This window comes from Antedon bifida, chromosome 8, assembly GCF_963402885.1.
Source record: "Antedon bifida chromosome 8, ecAntBifi1.1, whole genome shotgun sequence".
Taxonomy (NCBI): domain Eukaryota; kingdom Metazoa; phylum Echinodermata; class Crinoidea; order Comatulida; family Antedonidae; genus Antedon; species Antedon bifida.
Window position 1 is genome coordinate 12,775,158 of NC_136233.1, and position 11,457 is coordinate 12,786,614.

Below are 11,457 nucleotides of genomic sequence, written 5' to 3' on the forward strand. Positions count from 1 at the left end.
GGACACATTTTCAACTTCAAACAGTGCTTTAACCACAAATTTCCTGCACCAGTTTGAACATTAAAATTAAAATAAAAAATAATATATCATATATACTTACCATTTGATAAAGAAAGAAAAAACAGTACTGCTGTTAAATATTGTATACCCATTATTACAAATTGCTGAAATATTAAAACGGCGTCTTAGTACCATAACCGCTACGACCAGAATAAAACTATATACTTATTAAATTTATGACGCCAATTAATACATTGAAATGATTGTATAAAATCCTGGAGTCATGACATAGTAAAATAACATTTTATCACTAACTGGTCTAAATTTAACTTTTATTACAGTGATATTCTTAACCGTAATTGTCAAGAGTGGGAGTAGATAATGGAATCATAGTTGAAAAGTACATTCAATCACATGGCAGATAAAAATAATTTCTAAAAGTACAGCACAAACAATGAAATACAGTAACAGTTTTCTGAATTTGCAGCTCTAACCTAGATAGGTTTGAGGAAATAATAAGAATTTGTTATTCTACTACGTCAGTCCCATTGTACCTGAGCAAGCTGTTTACAACAATATTTTATTTTGCATATATTTTTTATACGTTCTGTTTTGGAAAAGTGAGAGAGTAATATAGTTTAAATACCAGTTTGAACATTCAAATTAAAATAAAAAACTAGATTTTAACTGGTCACTATGGACGAGTTAGATTATCCGCAGCGCAAACGCCACGTGTACGTCATACGTTAGAATTGCGCACAGAAAAGCGATTATGCCATTGTGACCTGAAGAAAAAAAAATGTTAGTGTTCCCTCTATTTTGTGTCTAAGTATATACAGTATACACTATATACTGTATACATACTACATACAGTGCAGAATAGGTAAAAATAACGGGACCCGCTTTTTATCCAATTTCTAAAAACGTAGATAGCAATTTTGAAAGGGAATTATTTGAGCAACAACATATTAACGTGTTGAAGAAATTTGGATATGTAGAATATGGATGTGCGCTCTTTAAAATGTGATGAACTATGGCGCAAAATATAAAAATACGACTTTTATAATTCAACTCCAATGACGTCACAACATCCGATGCGCAAAATGTGTACATGAATTCGTATCTACAATTCAACAGCTTCCAGAAAACGTTTTAATCATGAGTATCACTTTTCATTCTGAGGAGCTATAGCATATTGAAAATTACTGTAATGATGAAAATAAGTGACCCAAGTAATTCATGCTTTTGAACATGGTGACGTCATTAAAATTTTAAAAATGGTAAATCATGCGAAAGATAATTGATTGACTTAGACAATATCAAAATATGGTGGGAAATGGAATACGGATAAGTTGAGATGGGTTCTATTAAATGTGATGAGCTATGAAGAAAGAGACCAAAATCCTATATTTTATTCGAGTGGCCATAGGATGACGTCACAATGTCCGGTTAGCCATATTGATGCATGATCCGATATCTACAACTCATTAACTTCCAGAATATGTAATACAAATAAACTTCACTATTTAGTTTAGAAACTATGATATAATTTTGACGAATGTTTGAACTTGTTCATAAAAAACGCGCGCGAATAGTCCAATACGAAGTACTCTTATGACGTGATTTTAATTCGAAATTGTTTAAAAGTTAGCAAAATTACTAGAAAAGGCTGGAAAAACATAATTCACGAGAAAAAAAGATATTTTTAGCGCTACCTGCGCACCGCGCGCGTACAAGTTTTCCCATGCATGGACATTTCACATGCTTAAAATGACATGAAACGCGTAGAAAGTTGATTAGAAATTGATTTTTCGCATTTTAAACGCGCGTGCGCGCGTAACTTTCTGTGAAACATGCCATTTTCCACAGAAAGTTAGCACATGATATCAATTACACGTTTGCTAAGTTTCAATTTAAATTGTCAATGTCAAATACGCGAAATTCATAAAATCGAGCGTAACTTACAGTGCGCGACTCTAAAGTCATATAACGAAGTTTCTTGCACATCTACAGATAGAGTTCAATCAAAGTTATACAATCTTATGTTGGCCAGAATTAGAGATACGCTGCAAACAAAATTCGTGGAAAGAAAGAAGATTATAGAAATAAAAAAGATCGTGACAATAACAAGGGATTATCCACAACCAAAAAAAAAAGAAAAGATCCTGTCAATACCAAGGGGTTATCTGCCAAGTGCGGATAACCAATAATATATCATATATAGTTAACCATTTGATAAAGAAAGAAAAAACAGTACTGCTGTTAAATATTGTATACCCATGATAGATTGTATTACACATTGCTGAAATATTAAAACGGTGTCTTAGTACCATAACCGCTACGACCAGAATAAAACTATATACTTATTCAATTATAACAATTAACAGACTGAGTGATTGTATAAAATCATGGAGTCATGACATAGTAAAATAAGATTTTTCACCATAACTGGTCTAAATTTAACTTTGATTAAAGTGATATTTTTAACCATAATATTGTCAAGATTGTGAATGGACAATTCAATCATAGTTTAAAAAGATGACGTGCATTCGCAAGGCAGATAAAAATTATTTCCAAAGTACAGTACAAATAATTATAGTCCTATACAATACATTGAAACTGTTTTTTAATTACAGTTTTCTGAATTTGCAGCTCTAACCTATATATGTTATATAAGGAAATAAGGAAATAAAACCTTTTGTTATTCTTTTTCAAAGACATTACGTCAGTACCATTGTACCTAAAGCGTGGTTCCCACTAGAACGCAACGTAGCGTAACGCAGCGACGTATCTACGCAAAGTGCTGTATTGCATAATCACAAGTGGGAACCGACGACGCGAAAATGCTGCAAACATCAAAGGTTTGATTGCACGCAGGCGGGGGCAAACACAATTATTGGAAGGGCATTTTCTTACGTTGCGTAGATTGCGTTACGTTGCGTCGCTAGTGGGAACCAAGCTTAAGGATAGTTAGTATGGTACAGCTAGGCTCGAACCCATGCCTATCACATGCTAGTCCGATATTATTACAATACAACATCACTCTCCGGTATATATAGCATCCATCGCGATTCCAGACGGTCTCCCATCCAGAATGCAACTTAACTTACGGATAATAATATTCTAATATTCTATATTCTAAAACATATAACATTCTAATATTCGCGGCGGAAGTACAAAATAGGTGGCGCTATTGTATTTCAAAAGCAATTGAAAAATATTTTTCCAAACGCGAAAAAAAAATGTTTTCGTACGCGAACGACAGTTAAATGGTGTGTAATATTCCACGCCATGTGACCCACAATCGTCCTATCAAATGACAGGAATTTATTTAGGTGTTATATAATATCGTTTACTGTTACAATTTAGGATTACTTGCAAGAATTTCTCCTGAAAATGCTACCATTAAAGACACTTGTAATGTTCCTGCATTCGGTTATGTAACCGTAAGATGGAAAACAGATAATCCTGGATATTGTTTTTTCATGCCTCGACATTCATTTAGAAGTAAGTATTATCTGACGTATTTACTTTCGCCAAGAGGAGATAGGAACTACACTTTACCAAACGTTTGACGCAAACTCGGAGTTTGCATCAAAATTAAAAATTGTATAATAGGTTACATAATGCACAATATTACATAAAACAAAATAAAATAACGTACAATTATAGAGAACGGGGATCCTGGGTAGAGACAGGTATATTTTGAAAAAGATTTTAAAAGAAAGTAAAGTAAAAATACACAAAATAATTGTTTTTATAAATACGTTGCTATATAAACAATTTTTAACAGAACTTTCCCATATTTAATTCAATTTATTTACATATAGTAATAATAATAATAAAATACAATTTTGTTACTTATTCTATTTCAGACTGGACAAGTTATGATTATCAAGTGGGTGTCTTCCACACCACCATTCCTCAACCACCTAGAAATATGTCTACATGTGGCGCATGGCAAAAGTCTATCCCATAATGAAGAGTGAAATCCATCACCACTCAAAAGGAAAACGAAATAGTTTAAAGGTGTTTATAGTGTATATCGTCGTTTTAGTTTTTGTAGAAACAAATAAACAAACTAATTTTCAATGGTATTTCATATGTAGTCGCAGGCCGAATACATTTAATGACGAGCGAGTTGACATATTTGATATCGCGTCGGTATGCACGTTATAATGAATAATTCAGCAACGCTTTATACCATATATCGACTTGATATGAAAACTTAATATTACAATTTTCCCAGCTTAGATCGGTGGACACATCAAAATAAACACATACAGTACATCAATCGAGATAGTCTTCGTATTCAATATCAATATTTAGTTTTTGAATATTAACGGCAATATTTGTGTACAATGAATACAATGTTATGATTGGTTCGTCATAAACGATATTATTCAATCCGTCGATAAAATGCCGCTTTTTCCAGTATTTCAAACTAGCTACTCTGCGTACAAAAGAAAAAAAATAAAACATAATTACAGTTACTCAATACGTAAAAATAAAAATAAAACGTGTAATCATATCCTCACCACTTGCCATCACCACATCACACCAAACACGATTTCTACCACCGAGGACTACACCTGATGTTATACGCATACAAAACTCTGACACGTCATTACAGACACCATTAAATAATTACTGAAATTATCATTTGTCGCCATCGTAACCAACACAAACATCGTAACACTATGATAGTTGATAAGTTGTTACGATTCGATCATCACCCTCGTCAGACAATCACAATACCGGCTTCATGATCACCGCATCTAACCACTGATTACAATATTTCTGTGATAAGCCTACAGTATATTATTCTTATCGTCTTAACCAAAATCACCATCAAAATAGTATATTCATCCTACCTTTCCTTATTATGGGGTGCACTTTTATGATCTTGTTTAATGACGTCATACCAGCCAATATATGACCGTGGTCTTGTTTTTGTATAACCTATACTTTTTACACGCTGCCAAATATCGTCATCTTCTCCACCCCATCCCCAATACACATTTGGAAACCCATTCATTTCAAAAATTTGCCCTCTAGTCATACCCGTCACAGCACCAAAAAAACTATTGTATTGTAATCTGTAAATGAAAATAACATTCACGTCATATTATCCTGTATGCTATTTTGAAACAAACTTGCTATAAATATATATATCATCAGAGTACTGAATGATGTTTTTTTAAACTTTTGACCAATCAGCAATCACACAGCCAAAATACACGATTGTCTTTAGGCAGCAATCACAAACCGGTTCAAGTGACAACCTGTATGAGGAACTCGGACAGAAAGTGTTTTTTTTTAAATGAACTTACTTATATCCCCATCTATCAGCACCTGTGATAAAATGACGAGGCATTCCTATACAACCGTAGTAATTACCATCATTGTATGGGACGTGGTCAACATCGTGGTATATAAAACAATCCCATTTGGTAAAATTTAGAGATTCAAGAAAACCAACGTTGAGCAACATTGCACGGTTAAATAACAGCATATTATCCTGAAATGATAAAATACGAGTAAATATCATATAATGTAGGACCAAAAGGCCAATTGGCGTTGAGAGCGTTTCGTTTTTATTGTAAGCACCTTTGCGCTTAATGTTTACCGTCGATATATTTCAGGCATTACGCCAAGATGCCAGGAGAATTTCCTCCTTTAACAAAACTATACTTTTGATATCTATTTTTGACAAGATCATGTTATGTTAGCGCTATCCGTTAATTCCTGGATCCTCCCCTGGATACAATAAATTGCCTCCAGGATTTGAAAGAGGCCACGGGGTGGTAGGTTTCCTTGTCGTTATAATATTTTGAATGTAAATGCCAACTAAGACGACCAGGCCCGACGAAACATCTTGACTAGTCGGTGCTGTCTGAGTTGTCTTGAGAGAGCGTCTGGCGTAGTTTTTAGGACGTCGGGAGAACTTTAAACATGTTCTCCCGAAACAACAACTGTCTGAGCTATTCATGTACACAAATTTCAAAATTTCTGCAAGATCCTCTCCATGAAGTTAAAAAATAATTAAGCGTTACAAAACTCACCTGTTCAATTACGAAAATACCAAACTCTAATTTCTGCCTATGTAACATTGGAATAATATGTTTAAGAAATATTGGTAAATGTGAATACCGATCACGAAATGGAATTATTATTGCAACCTGAAAAATGAAATAGAACAGTTTTAGTATTCGGTCTTGGTTTCTACTATGTCTTAGGCCTACTACAGCCTGATAATGGAATTGAGAAGTTGTTAAAACTATAGGTTTCCACTAGGACGCAACGCATGGACGCAGACGATTTGACTAATCAAAAGCGAGACTATCCAAACTGTTGATCGTAATTGTGTTACGTTTTACGACGACCTATGACCTACGCACTTTGTGTTGGGCTGTCTGGGAATCCACCAAAACTTTATCGAGAAATTGAGTAAGGAAGCGTGTTCGCAGAATGGATTATTATGACAGACGTCCAGTACTTGGTCGTCGAAAATCGAACGCCATATTACTGGGTGTTGCATTTTGCTCTTTTTTTGAAGATCCTCTATGTTTACGTCAAAATGATCAGGGAACGGTGTTTCGACGACAGGGTAAATAACTGTACACGATTTAAGCATAGCTTACCTTCCATCTAGGGAGGCAATCTGCGGGTTTCCAGTGTCCTCCAGGAATATATAAATAATCTTTTACATAAAGAATTGATGGCAATAAAATGTCTTCTATTGTCATTGGTGAATATTCTTGCTTATGTCCTTTATTGAATAAGTTCACATTCAGTCTTAAATTCATATCATGAGTAACTTGAAGAACCTCCTCTGTTTGTTCTCTAAATATTTCTTGTTCGGTAAAAGTCAACGTAGTTGCATTTAAATCTGCAGACAAGTTGCCACCTACATTAAAAAAATAAAAGACATAAATTAGGACTGGCTGTGAAAGATTGCCTACTTTATAAATAAAACTTAACATATCTCTCTAAATAATCCCTCTCTCACTATAAAGTAAAAAGAAGTTGCTAACGGGGTTCGAACTCCATACATCGGCATGCAATGTCCAGAGTCTAATCAATTCTTACGTTACACCTTATGGATATGACTAATGAATATTCAGGTTTATTTTGTGACGTTTCATGAGGGGTCCCGTTTCCTATAATTATACTGTTGAAAGCAACAAGCCTAAGCATAAAACATGGCGAGATAAATGAGTACATATAAATACTGTACATTGTTTTGTTGGTGTATATTACATACATGTACAACATGTTTAGAATGTTTTTTTAGAATCACTTTCTGTCAAAAATTGATAAAATTAATTGAGACAAAGTTTTTGTCCAACCATTTGTCTTAATGTTTATCATTTTACAATGTTTAGGTCCCCTCTATAACTACTTATTTCCAAATAATCTGTCGACCATGTTTTATTTAAGCTTGGTCCTCAGGTAACGCATGTAAGTTGACCAATCACAAGCTATAGTTCGGACGATCATCGCGTCGTGATGATCATCCAAAGTCTAGTATCGCTTGTGATTGGTCAAATTTTTATTTTGCTTTATAGTAGTATACTTACGTAGACCTGTTAGTTCAAACTCAGATGGACATACTTTGCCAGCTTGGTCACCTTACAAAAAGAAAAGAAGAATAATATTTAAAAACGATCAGCACCCTTGCTAACATAACTATTAAAATCTAACGTTCTTATATTATGGTGTTTTTCTACATTTTGACTTACTACTTTGTCTTGGTTTCTTCATCCAAGATCGTACGTGCCTAAAAACAGATTTATCTCTTGGTTCCGTGAGTGGAATACCCATCCCGGATCTGTCTGCCGATTCTGAAATAAACATATCATGTTTTGTAAGCTACAAACAATAACTACATTGATTCATGAGAAAAAAATATTTTTAGGCCTACATTAGTTCACTCATACTGAGAAAAATTAATAAAAATGATTAATTCTGGAACCAATAACAAGTCGCTAGGCCTCTGCAGTCACAATTGTTTCAGACAAGCGAGGCCTACCATACACAATAATAAGATAATCATGGCTGGTAAACTGAAAATAAGAAGTTGTTCGTCAGAAACACAAGCTGTGAGGTGGGGAATCGGACCCGATTTCAGGTGATTCTTATTCAGTTTGGGGTCCTCTCAATTATATCCTAGTCCTACCATTTTAAAGTGTAAATTCGGAAAAAATGGATATATTTAGATTGTTAATTGCATTTTCCTCAATAAAATACTTTTTAGGCGATTTTGTTGTCTTAAATGTTGAAAATCTATGTTCTAATAATCGCGTCAACATTGGATCTGTCGTCATATTACAACGCAAACATACTAGTTGACGTAATGCACACATTATTGACGCATTTATGCATTTACAAGGATACAAGGAAACTTTATTCATCCCAACTTTGGAAATTGTGTCGCTGTCTTATAACAATGCCGTAAAGAAAAGAGAAATGATAGGCCTAATACATAAGTGTGATAACAATAATAACAGTAATAGTTAGTGTATCGTAATAAATTCCCCTATCTTTGATATCTTTCATTTCATTTCCGAGGACTCAAATGTATGATTTTATTGATAAAAATATCCTATTTTGTATAATTAACACTGGGCATGTTAATTGATCGGGCTTGGTAATCATAGGACCCTCAGTTAGGGTAATTCCCACTGACTTCGATAGGAGAGACATGCCTAATACAGTATAGGGGAGTCACTGAACTTCTTTTATCCCTTTCACATAGCATACAGGCCATGTTAGTATTATAATTAGTATACATTATACAACAAGCTCACCTGATTTTAATATTACTTCATTCCACATCATGATTGTCGTTATCACACCAAGACAGACAAGAATCCACAATGTCCGAAGTACGTAACGTAGTTTTAAATCCGTCAGAATGTTTCTTAAACTGATCTTAGGCCTATCTATGTTACGCCAAACCAGCATTGGTTTATTGAGAAAAATCATGTTGACGACTAGAATTATTATAGATAGGCCTAAATCACTTCAAACACGCTTCACTGTTTGTGTTCTTGTCCTGCGGTATTTACTCCACGACTGAACAATAGATTAAGCACTGTTGGGTTCCTTTCAAAAGAAACCTATTGAAATAATAGTTTTGCATGTGAAAGAACTGTGAACACAGTCGATTAAGCATCAGTAAGGTAGGCGTAACAGTGTCAAACAGTTAAAGGATTCAAGTTATCAGGCCCCATCTAAAAGTCTCCAGCACAATCTCCCCTTTTAAAACTAACCCGAGTACGCGAAGAATCGACTTTGAAAATACCATAAAACCTCGAAAAGAAGCCCATGGGCTTTTTCTTTTATAGTACACTTGGGTGGGCTTATTTTCAAGATTACCTTTTCGAGATTACTTTTGCAATCTAAAGACGGGGGGGGGGGGGGATTTTTTTTTTCGAAATTTATGAATTGCTACAGTAATATGATTTTCTAGAAATTAGCCAATTTTACATATGTTGTTATCAAAATACCACCATTTTAAACTGTAAAATAAATGTATGATATAAATTATTAGTGATTAGATATATAGGCTATGATATAGATAAATATCTGCATCACAAGTTATCTGGCATTAAATCAGCTTGTTCCTTTGATATTCAAATAGTCTATCCCGAAAAGAATCCCACTATCTTGAAATGAAGGCCAGTGGGGCTTCTTTCAGAGATAACTTTTGCAGACCAAAAATGGGGCCCTTTTTTAGGTGTTACGGAAGGCTACTTGACAGGACAGGATCAATCATGTCCAACCACAAATCATTTTATATTGTTGAGTAAAATACATTTTTCAAGTATAATAATAATTAGGTTGTAATAATAAAAACATCAGAAAAAAAGGAGTTCAGGCATTATGTTTTGAGATGTAATGCTGTGCATTTAAATAATACGTCATCAATTGTATGAAGACAATTTTACTGGAGGTAAAATGTTTTTCAGAGTTTCATAATTATGTTCAAACGACTCGCGCGACAAAACAAAAACATTTGGTTTTACATATTACAATTAGGCCTACATAGGCCTATAACAATGAAAAAAGACAATAAACTTATTATATTCTACAGAATATTTATTTGAAAGAAGTCAGCTCAAGATAGAATTAAATTTATTCACACGCCTGTTTTTATTTAAGTTGGCAGGCCTAATAGGAGAAGGATCATCTTCCCCCACCACCCCTCGCCGCCCGCCCGCATCCTTCTTCCAGAGTGTGAGCTATGGAACAGCTTTTGCTTCAACGCATTTTGTTAGTTGAACAAATGCTTGCAAAGGAGGCCTTCTTTAAACATTGTTGTGTCGAATTTTAATAAAAAGAATGCCTCTGTAATAGTGAGTGTATACAAAAAGATTACCTACTGTACATTTTGTAGGCCTAGTCAGGGCCGTAGCCAGGATCTGTCAAGGGGGGGGGGGAGGGTTCAGACACTAAGTATTTGGGTCACTGCCCTGCACCAACAACCCCCCCCCCCCCCCACCCCCAACCCGGTGGGGTCTGAGGCGAATTTTGTTAAAAGACACCCCTTGATGGCCGGAAATGGTATTCTCGCACATAACATTCATGATAAATGGCACCTCTAATTGGCCGGAAAAAACACTCTCATGCAGCATGCTACCATTAAACAAAACGATCGTACTTTTTTCCTCCTCCTCACACACGTGGACTATTTAAAGGACGATAATATTTGTTGCCGTATGTTAGATGCGCGTGCTCTGTGTGCTGAACCACCGCCGATTGTTTGATCATTCACTCGGTATTTTGTTTTGCGTTCAAGTTACAAGCCCCCCAAAAAAAGCACAATTTGGGTGAGAAGGCAAATTCAATGCTTATTACAGCCAGGGGGGCGGACCCAGGGGTGTTTCCCTTGTGGCCCGGGCAACACCCTTAATTTCATACTAAATGTTGTTTCTGCCATCCGGACCCGGAACTTGATAGGCTTAGTCATAAAGTAGTTACAGAGTTGCAGGGCATTTTATCATTGTTGAATGTTTTGATATTAGCCTAATTGTTAAAACGACCTTCACAACCAAAATATTTCTTTGTAATAACATTTATTTTAAATGGAACGCTACAAAAATAATCCTCTGCTTCATCAGAGCATGAATACTCAATAACCAGACAAGAACGTATCTTTATTACGTTTTACTATCAATCCATTTTCATATCACGCAATCCATTTTTCAACAATATAGTGGTATAATAATACCATTTTGAGGGATTAGTTACAGTTTGACTTTGAATAAACCATTGGTAATTTACTGAAAATCCAAAATGAACTTGTGTTATAATACAAACAACATTATTCAATCAAAGAAATGCTCTACTACACATGAGAAATAGCCTACCCACGCATAGCAGTGTTACTAGAGTCATAACAGATTACCTCTAATGGATCAATCATTCACACATGAATTCAAAAATTCA

General features: G+C 34.8%; 1 protein-coding gene across 1 annotated transcript; it reads right to left on the bottom strand.

Moving 5' to 3' along the window:
* Positions 1 to 3,866: 3,866 nt before the first annotated feature.
* Positions 3,867 to 8,949, bottom strand: LOC144849679 (beta-1,4-galactosyltransferase 6-like). The gene is made up of 8 exons (XM_078706685.1): positions 8,814 to 8,949; positions 7,746 to 7,847; positions 7,584 to 7,634; positions 6,645 to 6,910; positions 6,066 to 6,182; positions 5,334 to 5,521; positions 4,875 to 5,099; positions 3,867 to 4,453 (listed from the first exon to the last, which is right to left on the bottom strand). Exons 1-8 carry the CDS (start codon positions 8,842 to 8,844, stop codon positions 4,291 to 4,293), a joined length of 1,143 nt encoding a protein of 380 aa, XP_078562811.1. The 5' UTR covers positions 8,845 to 8,949; the 3' UTR covers positions 3,867 to 4,290.
* Between the last annotated feature and the right edge of the window lie 2,508 nt (positions 8,950 to 11,457).